The following is a 14,288-nucleotide window of genomic DNA, read 5'->3' on the forward strand; positions in this document are numbered from 1 at the left end:
AATTCCACCCAAAGAGACCACACGAACATGTGCCGTTCCATTCTGTCATGTGAAATAGCGACCAGTTCCTCCAATGACTCCGCCGACTCAACTTTCCTAATCCAGTCCCTAATGGAAGGGACTTCAGTTTTTTTCCAGAAAGCCGGAATCAGAGATCTGGCTGCGTTAATCAGGTGTAGAGATAAGGATTTTTTATATGTTTTGATCGAGTCCGTGGTGTCATGCAGAAGAAAGGTTCCAGGAGTCATGGGTAGTTTAGCAGTGGTAATTTTGTAAATAAGGTTATTAACCTGTACCCAAAAATTCTGGATCATATGGCATGACCAGAAGATGTGGAGAATTGAGCCATCGGGAGATCCGCATCTCCAGCAGCAGGGTGAGGTGTTAGGAAACATTTTATGTAGCCTTTTGGGGGTTCTATACCATCTGGTTACCAGTTTGTACCCTGTTTCTTGGGTGTTGACACTCATGGACCCCTTATGATTCATAACAAGGATTTTCTGCCATTGTTCTTCAGTGAATTCGCCTCCTAGATCCCTCTCCCATTCCTCCCTAAACTTACATCTCTGAGGCTGAGGTTCCGTAAGCAGTAGTTGGTATAGTTGGGAGACCATGTGACGATGAGGGCCTTTAGTGAGCACCAGCCGTTCAAAGTGGGACAGCTGTTTGGACCAATCTATTTTGCTACTCAAGGATTGGAGGAAGTGGCGAATGTGTAGATATTGCCAGTGGGATAGGTGAATATCAGGTCTCATGCAGTTAGTTTCCTCTCTGGTTTTAATTGTTCCTCCAGAAAAAAATTCAAGAGTTCTAGGACAGTTAGTGTCAGGCCAGTTATGTAGAAATGGTATTGTGAGGATCTGTGCCTGTGTTATCCTGCTGGTGGCAGCACTGAGGTGGACTTCCGCTGTCTACCAGCAGATGGCTCTCATATTGCTGGGAGCGGGGCAATTCCTCGGCTCACCAGCAGATGGAACTGTGAGAGATTCTGGCCAGTCACCTGAGCAATGTGCTGCTTATTTAAAGCCGGACTTCCTAGCAGCACATTGCTAGGTCATTCCGTTTGTCTGCTCGCTGCAGTTGTGACTCTGGCCATCCAGTCCTGTGCTCCTGAACCCTGCTCTGATATTCTGTATTCCTGGTATTTGATCCTTGCTAGTCTGACTATTCTCTGTCTTCTGCCTTTGTACCTTGTATTCTCTGGTTATTGATCTTGGCTTGTACGACTATTCTTCCGAGTGCTGATTCTGCTGAGACGTCTCTGTATATATGGTATTATTGTATATACTCTCATATTGTGTGTGTTGCTGTATATATTTGTATAGATAGATAGATAGTCAGGGTTCTGGTATTTGTGGTGCACCACGCGTTGTTTGATTGTATATTGTATGTGTATGGTGATCTGCATTTGTTCACTTGCATTATTGTAAATAAAACACATTTATCATTCTACTCTGTTGTGCAGACGTCAGTATTTCCATTGTGATCTTCCTGTTTGTTAAACCAAAACGATTGCCATGCAGAGATCGTGGATCTGCCAGTCTGGTTCCAGTCACGACCACGATCTGCATGACCAATCGTTACAGAATGACCTAGCCCAACCATATATTGATCACAGAAATACTGCAGATTCATCTATCTGTACAAAGAGTTGGAATTTTGATGATGTGTACTACTATGCCTTGGTTGCTGAAGAAGACAAAAGTTATTCCTTCATGTATTTTGCAGCTTACTCCAGAAAGCAGCTTCAGCAGTTATTGGAGTTAGTGCAAAACTATGTTAATCAGAAAATCTTGTCTGCAGAAGAGGTGCAGGACTTGCTGCAAGTCCTTCAATGGTTGCTGAAAAGTAAATTATCCAAGGATAATTTTCTTGATCCTCCATTTAGCTCATCTGATATTACTGTTTTGATTTCTATTTTGAAAAATGACAGGGAATCTTTCTTTAAGTTCTACTCCAACAAAGACAAAAATATTATGCAAGCTTGTGTTCAATCCCTCCAATCATTAATTGATTTAAGAGTATGCAAATTTGAAAGAACCTCATTATTAATGTCTGCCTGGAGAGATATGTTAATTTCCCAATGCAAACCTTGTTCTGTGACAGCAAAGAATAAAATACAAACTGGTTCTTTGTCTGTTGCAATCCAGTCCAGTCTTGATTCTGTTTCTGATGTAGTTCAGTCAAGTTCTATTAATAGACGAATACATTCTCTGCCGGTTAGGAACCAATCTCGTTTAGAACCTGTCTTTTGTGCAGCAGATATTAACTATCTAGCTGATCATTTAAAGAAGGATAGGAAAAGTTTTTTCAACCACTATTCTAAAATGGAAAATTCTTGTCTGCTGAAATATGTGCATGCTGTGAAAAGGATGAGTGGTTATAAATTGTGTCCGCAGAAAGCCGCCTCTGCCCTGATCCAAGTTTGGGAGGAAATCTTGTCATTTGATGCAGATGCATGCATGCATGTGATTGAGGAATCAAATGAGTGGAGAGATTGCAGCAATCGAGTCAGTTTTGATTTTACTGCAGAAGAGATCAATGCTTATTATGGCTATTTGAAGAATGATAGGGAACAGTTTATGTCATTCTATTCACAACAAAATGAGGAGTTTATTAGGAATTGTATCTGTGGAGTAAGATCTCTGATGGTTAATGCCTTGTGTGAGAATGAATCTGCCTCTGCTTTGATTGCCATCTGGCAAGAAATTCTTTCCTCTAAATTTCAATCTCACCCTCTCTCTGATAACCCTTATGTCCAGAGTTCACAACCTGCATGTCAGTTATCTGTACAAACTCCATTGCAAACTGCAGTCAGAACCACACCTTGGTCCTGGCAAAAATCATTAGAAAACAAGTCATCATCCAAAAAGAAAAAGAAATTCTTTCCTACCAACTCCATTCAGCGTGTGCAGCCTCCAGCCGATTCCAGTCGTGTGCAGCCTCCAGCCGATTCCAGTCGTGTGCAGCCTCCAGCCGATTCCAGTCGTGTGCAGCCTCCAGCCGATTCCAGTCGTGTGCAGCCTCCAGCCGATTCCAGTCGTGTGCAGCCTCCAGCCGATTCCAGTCGTGTGCAGCCTCCAGCTGATTCCAGTCGTGTGCAGCCTCCAGCTGATTCCAGTCGTGTGCAGCCTCCAGCTGATTCCAGTCGTGTGCAGCCTCCAGCTGATTCCAGTCGTGTGCAGACTCCATCCAAGTCGGTGCAGACTCCATCCAAGTCGGTGCAGACTCCATCCAAGTCAGTGCAGACTCCATGCAGCTCCATACAAACTTCATCCAGCTCCGTGCAGACTTCACCCCGATCCGTGCAGACTTCACCCCGATCCGTGCAGACTTCACCCCGATCCGTGCAGACTTCACCCCGATCCGTGCAGACTTCAACCATGTCCATGCAGACTTCAACCATGTCCATGCAGACTCCAGGTGATTTGTGTCCTCAGCAATCTCCAGTCTGTCCTGAGCAGTCCTTCGCCTTTCTTTGTGGACTCTTTCATGGACTAGGTTTGCTGACAGTGGGTCAGCCTGCCAGGCCCGCAGAGTGTTGCATCCAGCCCGCAGAGTGTTGCATCCAGCCCGCAGAGTGTTGCATCCAGCCCGCAGAGTGTTGCATCCAGCCCGCAGAGTGTTGCATCCAGCCCGCAGAGTGTTGCATCCAGCCCGCGGAACTTTGCTCTTTGCCTGCGGAACTTTGCTCTTTGCCTGCGGAACTTTGCTCTTTGCCTGCGGAACTTTGCTCTTTGCCTGCGGAACTTTGCTCTTTGCCTGCGGAACTTTGCTCTCAGTCCGCACAGACTCAGTTCACACCGTTTCAGTGCCAGTCCGCACAAACTGTATCGGGATCTCAGCCAACGGTCCAGCCAAGCGCTCAGCCAACGGTCCAGCCAAGCGCTCAGCCAACGGTCCAGCCAAGCGCTCAGCCAACGGTCCAGCCAAGAGCTCAACCAAAGGTCCAGATCTATGAGGTTACACAGGCTGCTGTCCTGTCTGAAACTACTGAGCCTGCTGTCCTGTCTGAAGCATCCCAACCTGTTAACTTGCCTAAAGTTATCCCGTCTTCTGTTTTGCCTGAGGTTATGCAAGCTGCTGCCCAGCCTTCACAGACTTTTGTTGCTGCTTTTCCTGTAGGTGCCAAGTCTGTTGATGATCCTGCTCCTAATGGTGCTCAGACTGATGTTCCTGATGGTGCCCGGCCTGCTACTGTTCTTGCTTCTCCTGGTAGTGCCTGGTCTGCTGGACTACTTGAGGGCACCCAGTTTACAATCCAGCCTGTTGCTGCCCTGCCCGAGACTATTCAGTCTGTTGCTAATCTGCCTGCAGCACTACCTGAAGCTTTCCAGTTAACTGCTCAGATGTCACAGGACTCTGCTGTTGCTTCCAAGTCTGGCGACTCTGCTGTTGCTTCCAAGTCTGGTGACTTTGCTGCTGCTTCCAAGGTTGGTGAGTCTGCTGCCGCTCCTGAAGATATCCAGTCTGCTGCCGCTTCTGAGGGTATCCAGTCTGCTGCCGCTTCTGAGGGTATCCAGTCTGCTGCCGCTTCTGAGGGTATCCAGTCTGCTGCCGCTTCTGAGGGTATCCAGTCTGCTGCTGCTTCTGAGGGTATCCAGTCTGCTGCCGCTTCTGAGGGTATCCAGTCTGCTGCCGCTTCTGAGGGTATCCAGTCTGCTGCCGCTTCTGAGGGTATCCAGTCTGCTGCCGCTTCTGAGGGTATCCAGTCTGCTGCCGCTTCTGAGGGTATCCAGTCTGCTGCCGCTTCTGAGGGTATCCAGTCTGCTGCCGCTTCTGAGGGTATCCAGTCTGCTGCCGCTTCTGAGGGTATCCAGTCTGTGGTTCCAGTTGTTGCTTCCAAGTCTTCGGTTCCAGTTGTTGCTTCCAAGTCTTCGGTTCCAGTTGTTGCTTCCAAGTCTTCGGTTCCAGTTGTTGCTTCCAAGTCTTCGGTTCCAGTTGTTGCTTCCAAGTCTTCGGTTCCAGTTGTTGCTTCCAAGTCTTCGGTTCCAGTTGTTGCTTCCAAGTCTTCGGTTCCAGTTGTTGCTTCCAAGTCTTCGGTTCCAGTTGTTGCTTCCAAGTCCACGGTTCCAGTTGTTGCTTCCAAGTCCACGGTTCCAGTTGTTGCTTCCAAGTCCACGGTTCCAGTTGTTGCTTCCAAGTCCACGGTTCCAGTTGTTGCTTCCAAGTATGGTGTTCCTGCGGATCTCAAGTCTGCTCTGGCTCTTCTTGATCCTGATGGGTTCCAGAAGTTTTTCGATTTCTCTCCCTCCCTGCCCACCCAGCCTCGGTTTTTCTATTGGGACCCAGGTGGGGCTAACTCTGGAGATCGTATGGAGCGTTCGGAGCCCGCTCCTAAAGAGGGGGGTACTGTGAGGATCTGTGCCTGTGTTATCCTGCTGGTGGCAGCACTGAGGTGGACTTCCGCTGTCTACCAGCAGATGGCTCTCATATTGCTGGGAGCGGGGCAATTCCTCGGCTCACCAGCAGATGGAACTGTGAGAGATTCTGGCCAGTCACCTGAGCAATGTGCTGCTTATTTAAAGCCGGACTTCCTAGCAGCACATTGCTAGGTCATTCCGTTTGTCTGCTCGCTGCAGTTGTGACTCTGGCCATCCAGTCCTGTGCTCCTGAACCCTGCTCTGATATTCTGTATTCCTGGTATTTGATCCTTGCTAGTCTGACTATTCTCTGTCTTCTGCCTTTGTACCTTGTATTCTCTGGTTATTGATCTTGGCTTGTACGACTATTCTTCCGAGTGCTGATTCTGCTGAGACGTCTCTGTATATATGGTATTATTGTATATACTCTCATATTGTGTGTGTTGCTGTATATATTTGTATAGATAGATAGATAGTCAGGGTTCTGGTATTTGTGGTGCACCACGCGTTGTTTGATTGTATATTGTATGTGTATGGTGATCTGCATTTGTTCACTTGCATTATTGTAAATAAAACACATTTATCATTCTACTCTGTTGTGCAGACGTCAGTATTTCCATTGTGATCTTCCTGTTTGTTAAACCAAAACGATTGCCATGCAGAGATCGTGGATCTGCCAGTCTGGTTCCAGTCACGACCACGATCTGCATGACCAATCGTTACAGGTATGTTTTGAGATGGTGTGAAGTTAGGATTGTTCGTGAGTGGGGTAAGTTTTCCGGGGAAGGACGCCAAGCCTCTCTGTGGGAGCGCTTTTCTCATTGCTAGAATGGACGCCTCTATTAAAGGATGATCGATTTGTTTCTCTGTTTTGGGTTGGGTTTCTGCCCATCCCAAGGTTGCAGATGGAGTTCCTAAGAGATCTTGTTCTAGATGAACCCATAGTTTGATACAGTTAAAATTATTACTGTACTTTAAAATCCTCCAGAGAAACCTTTAAAAGTAGTACCTATCCGTCAACAAATGAAATGACAGTGGATCCCTACTATTTACAGGCAAGTGTCACAAAGAATCCGCTTTGCATTGCCTGTCTATACCTTAGCCAACAGTAGCACTATACTAACACAAATAGACTAGCGTATTTACTAATCAAAAAGCTTGTCCCCAAGTGTTTTAGGCAAGCTACTTCTGGTACCAGCGGGAACCCTCAGCTGGGCACTGAAGGACTGTCACCTCTTGAATGCTTGGCTTCAGTTGGAGAAAAGCTTTTGTGCCCAGCATTTCAGCACTACGATCAGCAAGTACTGCTTCAGGTTGGAACCTTCTACTCTATGCCAAACACTGCTAGGGTTGGCACTGTGCTTTTTGCACTGTACTGCCAACTCCTGCTCTAAGGCTGTAAAGACATACTTTTGCTGCATCTGAATAACTTCACTATGCTTTGACTGTGTAGCCTAGTGGTGGAAGACCTGGTGAGAACATTTTGTTACAGATGACTGCCAAATGAAACCACCGTAACCCATCAACCAGCACTTTATTGCGCCACAGTAAAGAATATTGTGTTTGCATTCTGCATAGAAACCAAGCAATAAAACAGATGGCATTATCTATTTGATTTCTTTACACCCAGTTACAGCATGTAATGGCCACCTTAGTCCATTAATCATCCCCTTATTGCTTCATAGCAATGAATTGTTTTTGCTTTGTGCATTGAAACAAGGCTATAAAACAGATTGCATTGCCTATGCCATTTTCCTGCAAACCATTACAGCAACTGAAACTCATCCACATAATGAGGCATTACTGATATAGATTACACGTTAAAGGATACCCGAAGCGACATGTGACATGATGAGATAGACATGTGTATGTACAGTGCCTAGCACACAAATAACCTATGTACAGTGCCTAGCACACAAATAACTATGCTGTGTTCCTTTTTTTCTTTTTCTGCCCGAAATAGTTAAATATCAGGTATGTAAGTGGCTGACTCAGTCCTGACTCAGACAGGAAGTGACTACAGTGTGACCCTCACTGATAAGAAATTCCAACTACAAAATACTTTCCTAGCAGGAAATGGCTTCTGAGAGCATTTTGTAGTTGGAATTTCTTATCAGTGAGGGTCACACTGTAGTCACTTCCTGTCTGAGTCAGGACTGAGTCAGCCACTTACATACCTGATATTTAACTCTTTCAGACAGAGAAAGAAAAAAAGGAACACAGCATAGTTATTTGTGTGCTAGGCACTGTACATACATATGTCTATCTCATCATGTCACATGTCACTTCGGGTATCCTTTAAGATGTAACATAACCCATACTATTCTTTCTATTGGGCAGAGCCTCTGTGTCTACAATATCTGTTTACAAGGAGCATAACATTCATTTAGCAGACATGATGGAGACATTTTAGTGTTCATGATAGTAAACTAATTAACATATCTCACTCCAAAGATACAAATATCCTAGAACTAGCAACAACATAACACATATAAAAATGACACTGCACAGTCTGTTACATTTGGTAAATTTATGTAAATTATTAATTTATGCTCTAGTGCCCATATACCCTATGGCTTTTATGTAGTTGGATTGAAGGGGTCAACAGTAGTGTTTCAGTCAAAGTGGAACAAGAGCCAAAATCTCCACTCTGTTCTAATAGATTAGCATCACTTAATCCTAAGAACAACTATTTTTAACTTCCCTGTGTGCTGCAGCTATCTTGGAATGCAGGAGATAAAGTCTCATTTATAGCAAAGCTATTCCACTGGATATTAAATTATCAGGCAACATGGACACTTCCATATTCACTGCTGTGATCGGAGAGAGTGGGCTGGGGGTGGACTGTGATATTCACAAAGATGATGTTAGGTTAAAACAAGTAAGATAACCTAAATGGTCATTAAGGAGTTAGAATAGTTTTTTTAATTGTATGCTTATGTCAGACAGTATTGCTGCTTTCAGTTGTGGCGTGGTGAGTTAAAAAACGGAACCAGCCATGTATAAATGACACATTTTTGCATAAAAATAATATTCAGACACTTACCAATAGCTCATAGAAGAACCATGCATACTTGAAGACATTTTCTCTCACCATGTTAGTGCTAACTACCATCTGGAGAGCCAGTTCTTCATGAAAATGCTGTAAAAATTTAATACACAAGTACATCAATATAACTATGTATTGAAATAATATGTATAATTTATACCTTTTGCATTTAGGTTAAAAAGAAGTACTTCTGAATATCTAGGACTACCTAACAAGGATGTCTGTGAGAGAACAATCCTGATAATCAGAAGAGGAGATAATGCAAGGCCCCAGGTCATTTCCATCATCCCCTGGGACTTCAACTTATATATAAACTGTACATTATATTAAATCCGACGACTTGTGCAGGAGATTGACTTAATGTTGAAGAAGGCTGTCATGAGGAGTTGGTCTACAAGTGAGGGTCCTGTCTTTTGTTCTGTTACAGGTACCCACCACTGACACCAGGGATTTGGGGTTATGTTGCCCAACCATGAAGGGATTGACAGTTGTTTTTGGTGATAAGGGGAAAATCTGCCTAATTATTTTGGTAATGGAGGGGGGATTTGCTTGATTATTGGGCGGGGGAGGGATGACCATAGCATATTATATTTGAGGATTGGATTAGTAGGAGGGGGAAATGTGCCCAATTGTATAGATAATAGGTAAAGGGGGCTTTGCCTAATTATATTTGAAGATTGGTGGGAGGGGAGAGTCTGTCTGGTTAAGTTTTTGGGTTTTGGGAGCTATGCCTAACTATGTTTGTGGATTTAAAGAAGGAACTCTGCATAATTATGTGTGCAGATTTAGGGGAGAGCTCTGTCTTATTAATGCAGGAACAGGAAAAATTGGAAAAAGGGGGAATGAAGGACACCCTTCTTAGTACATATGTTTGACCTACTATAGGTAATACACCCGATTGGCACATCTATGTCACTTATACCCACAAAAAATACCGATGTTTAGCCAGCCGACCAGTTAGGAAAAAACGTATTTAACGTATTGAACATACAAAATGATGATCAATTGCATGTGTGTGACAAATGCTAGTTAAAATAACAGTGCTGTTAAACCAAACACGCCAACACAGCCACCAATCACACATGTCGGCCATTCATCCCAATGGGCCCACCGAAGTCCAATGCAGTATACGGGAAACTTACAGTAATTCCCAAAGCTGCATCTAACCTAACTGAATTCCACTTGAGGGCAACCCCACAAGGGGTTAAACATTCTCCAAGTTTCAGCAGATATAGCAGATTACACGTATAAGCAATAGCACAGCAGCAAACAATGTAGGTCAGAAGCATAAAAGCAGAGAGCTCTGTCTTATTATGCTAGGAATTTGCCTACCTTAAGAGGGACCCTGCCTGCCTAACTGGGACACTGGGAGACTAAAAGGGTGGAACCAGTTTAAATGAGCTTTCAGGAGGGATTCTGTGAATCCACATGGTGACTTTGTTGCCTTTGAACCTGTCAGCAAAGCTATCGTTCTCTCTAGTTGTCTAATTCCCAATAACATATTTGTATTAACACTATGGCCCATATGCAATTCACTTTTTCACCTGAGTTAGCTCCAAGGTGATATTTTTAAATTTGTTGATAAAATGCCTTTTAAGCCACCAGAAAGCAAGAAAATACTCAAAATTATTTAGATAGTACTTTTTCATTTACATTTCGGTACTTTTTTAATTGAAAAGTACTGGAAAGTTATTTTAAATAGAAGGTGAAAAATTATCTCCTAGGTGAAAACTCAGGTGAAAAAGTGAATTGCATATGGGCCCATATATTTAAAGCTCAATCTACTGACACTTAGTGGAATTCTCCTATAAAGTCATATTACTGTTTTCAAGTTATTGCCAACAAGCAGCTGCAGCTATAGCTAGATTATCAGACATAAAATATGTTGAGGAAAGATCACACAGTACTTAAGAAGGCTTGCATGTATAAATGTAAGCCAGCAGAGGGCACTCCAACACGTCATACTGGCGTGCATATAATAAAGGACGCCAGATATATTCAACAATACTGAAGTTAATGTTTAGTAAATGGGCACCAGTATATGCCGTAAAATATAGTTTATAATACTGATATTCTACTATTCCCTACTGTAACCTCTATTTTTACGTCTGGTAAAATGGGCACCAGTATAAGTGATAAAATATTGTTTAATTTACCGATATTGTACTACAGCAGAGTCCCAGTTATCCAGAACTCAACTAACCAGAAGTCTCAGCCAACCAGAACAAATCGCTGTACTCAGAGTGGTGAAGGCCAACTTTTTAGTCTGTTTTGGAACCTCTGCTGCTCCAGGGCCCTCACAAGGTTAATATACTTTCAATTACTGTATTTTAACATTTAATACTGAGTTCATGGTATGTATACCGAGTTGGAGATTGTACTATATTAACTAGGCCTATTTTTAACATCCAGTCTCAAGCAACCAGAAAGCACACTTTCCGGCATCAGCCAATCCCCGTGGGTGCCGGATAATGGGGACTTTGCTGTACTTCATATAGTAAAATATATTTCATATTTTACAATGACATACCCTCTCACTACTATTCCAAAGAACCCTCCTTGGCGGTGGCTGACCTAACCACCCCTTCCCAGGTGCCTAAACTTAACCAACCCCTCCCCCCCCCCCCCGGTGGTGCCTAGCTTTAATTCCCCCCTGTTGGTGGCTAGCCTTATACCCCCTGGAGTTGCCTAACCTTAACCTTCCCGGCAGTGTCTAACCATACTCCAAACAACAAAAGGGACGGCACACCACTGGCTGCAACAAACTGTTGTATTCACGAACAAGTACACTACATGTTACGGAACATTACTTCCTTCATCAGGTGACAAACAGCAAGTGAATAAACAAGCACCAATATATATACTCATAAGGTCACCACACCCATGGTGACTCCACCCCTTTCATCAATTAACCCATTGTCCAAAATCCCAGTCTATAGTCATATGGCACTCCATTACGGCTACCAAACTTTAAATAAATATCTGACCGTGATTCAGGCACTTCCGCATGCGTGCCTGAATCACGGTCAGTTATTTATTTAAAGTTTGGTAGCCATAATGGAGTGCCATATGACTATAGACTGGGATTTTGGACAATGGGTTAATTGATGAAAGGGGTGGAGTCACCATGGGTGTGGTGACCTTATGAGTATATATATTGGTGCTTGTTTATTCACTTGCTGTTTGTCACCTGATGAAGGAAGTAATGTTCCGTAACATGTAGTGTACTTGTTCGTGAATACAACAGTTTGTTGCAGCCAGTGGTGTGCCGTCCCTTTTGTTGTTTGGAGTATCCATTAGCCGTGGGAGCAATCCGGCTGAGACAAGGCACCGGCAGTTATTCAGGACTAGGACCTGATACACCTATTCCCCGTGAATCCAGTTGATGCAGTGTCTAACCATAACCTGCCCTGTAGGGTGCTTTACCTTAATCCCCTGTTTTGTTTGTGTAATATAAATTAGTACGGTATATGATTGTTTGTGGTTTTATGTAACATAGAATTAAAAAAAATGATAATTGAGGATTCAAAACATAAAAATTTACTTTTTTATATGTATAAGTTTGAATAAGTTTGTTGAAAAATAATGATTTGCATCATGGGCGAGAATCGTGAAAGCTTCTCGTTGTGGTGCAAAAAGTTGAAATGTAAACAATTTATTTCTGTGAAAGCATAGGGAACAGTTTTAGAAGCAATTATTAGTTAAATAATAGGTTATTGTAATTGATAAAGTTGGTATGGAAATGAAAGGTAAAGATAACAAGTGATAAAGTTGTGTTATATTTATACGGCACCCTTTTATAAGCGATATAGTCTTTTTATATTTATGTGCCTCCCTTTTTATACACCTGGCACTAGAGAAAAGATTTGCACTGATGTGAATGGGGCGCCCTTTTTAATAGAAGCCACTATTACTGTACTTGCTACCTCATACCAAAGCACAAAACCAAAGGCTAGATCTGAAGGCACGAGAATGGAAGACATGCAGCGGCTCTGAGAAGGATCATTTAGTATGCAAATATTTTTTCCTTACAAATCCATCTGGAAATATCGCAAGTAAACACAACCTCTGTACATTATATTGCTGTATAGTAATCACCCTGCCTCTTCATTCAAAACTCAAAAGAACAGCATTTTCTCTTAATATGCTTTAAACAAAATGAATTCTTCAAAAACAGTCAATCACTTTAAAGTACCAGAAGCTTTATGATTACTATTTCAGCATTTCTATTACTGTAAAGGGAACCCCAGACGATTACCAACTCTGATGCATAGGAGGCTTTTGTGAATGCCAGATATGGAAATTCTACAGTACCTTTTTGTTGGATGGCCTTGTGCTGGACACAGCAGATTGCAAATCATTACTGGATTCCACGAAATAAGACATACGATTGCAGGTGCGATGGGCGACCTAAGCAAATGACCATAACACCAGTGTTCAGAGACTGCAGAGGCAGCAGGTGACATACAAAATATACTGTGTATATTGCTGAAAGCTAGGCATAAAATATATATATTAAAAAAAGTTAAAGTAGAACTCCAGTTTACAGTGATTTTTGAATAAAGTGGAAGGCCTTTACAGCATTTCTTCTGCTGATTTGTCTGAAAACATAAAGTAAAAATAAAATTGGGCATGCACACTGCAATAACACCACTTTTCAGTAAAGTGTGGAGAAGGTAGAATATCTGTTAGTTTGTATTCCGATCTGTGTCCCCATTGAGAAATGCCCTTCTGTTCCTGTGACCCTGACAAATTATTTACGTGTCTTTTCCTCACCACCAGAAGTTAGCAGACATGTGGGTTTACATAGACTATACCCTTATAAATGAGAGGGCCTGGCTCCATGGCTAGCCTGTGCTAAGAAGTCTCACATGCTGTTTAGTTTTTCAGCAGCCAGAAAGGACCCAGTGCCCCAGTTCAGGCTTGTGTTCTGCTTCTTTTTCTTAATGCATAGCGTGTGACATCTATATAAACCTGAATTTGCAGTGCTCAAATTTGTACATGGTCATGTACATGATTTGTTATTGTCTGTCTGGTTGACCAGGGTTGCAAAACTGACTTCCCATGCAAGAGACAGATGCTACTTGGCTGGCGGAGCAGCTGTGGGACTGCTGTGGATGCTACTCCCCCTATTCCCATGATCACCCATGTGACTATCCTGTGATGTGCATGTAGAGAGGGAGGGGCACTGTCCACTCTTCACCTGCAATGCTGGGTAAAACCTGAGAGCTGAACTCAAAGCAACCACATGGCTGATTGAAACTACACTTGAAGGGCATGGCCCTCAGCATGTTGTACCATAAATGTAATTTATTATTTGTGCATTGCCAAACAGAATAAATAAACAACTGAGTGCATTACTAAAATGAAGACTGAATTATAGCTTTATTAAATAAACAATACTCCCCTAAGACTATAATGAAATATATAGCCTAAGTAATTTTATGTTTTACATAGTTACTCCTCACAATAGAAAACACTGAGGCCTAGGGTCAGCAGATTGGATTCAAAACAGCAGCAGCAGGACATACAATTGTGGAGTTACCTTGGAAGACATGATGTTTTTAACTTCTTCATCCGCACTCTGCATTCCCGCAAGATCAGGGTTACTAGAGCTTATTGTTCTTGACTGCATTAATTTAGATCCCACGGTAGCAGCTGTGGTACGGCCAACAGTGTTGTAGCGAACATCTGACACATTTCCACCTTGAGAAAGATATCACCGTGTTATGACTGGCAAGACTGGCATAGCCGGCAAAGGAAGAACTTCCCAGAGTAACTGTCAAAATCCAAGCAAGCTCCATACAAATGACTTTAACCATGTGAATACCAAATCTGAATATTTTACAGTGGGATAAAAAGTATCTAGTTTACAA

General features: G+C 42.8%; 1 protein-coding gene across 2 annotated transcripts in view; it reads right to left on the minus strand.

Moving 5' to 3' along the window:
• Positions 1 to 14,288, minus strand: part of DOCK8 (dedicator of cytokinesis 8) — a 222,880-nt gene that overhangs the window by 58,349 nt on the left and 150,243 nt on the right. For both annotated transcript variants that reach the window (XM_068235948.1, XM_068235941.1), the window contains exons 22-24: positions 13,958 to 14,118; positions 12,727 to 12,822; positions 8,410 to 8,505 (exon numbers count right to left, since the gene is read on the minus strand). In XM_068235948.1, the coding sequence (XP_068092049.1) occupies positions 8,410 to 8,505; positions 12,727 to 12,822; positions 13,958 to 14,118 (353 nt within the window). The remainder of the gene's footprint in view (positions 1 to 8,409; positions 8,506 to 12,726; positions 12,823 to 13,957; positions 14,119 to 14,288) is intronic.

The sequence above is a fragment of the Hyperolius riggenbachi genome, chromosome 1, assembly GCF_040937935.1.
Source record: "Hyperolius riggenbachi isolate aHypRig1 chromosome 1, aHypRig1.pri, whole genome shotgun sequence".
NCBI lineage: Eukaryota > Metazoa > Chordata > Amphibia > Anura > Hyperoliidae > Hyperolius > Hyperolius riggenbachi.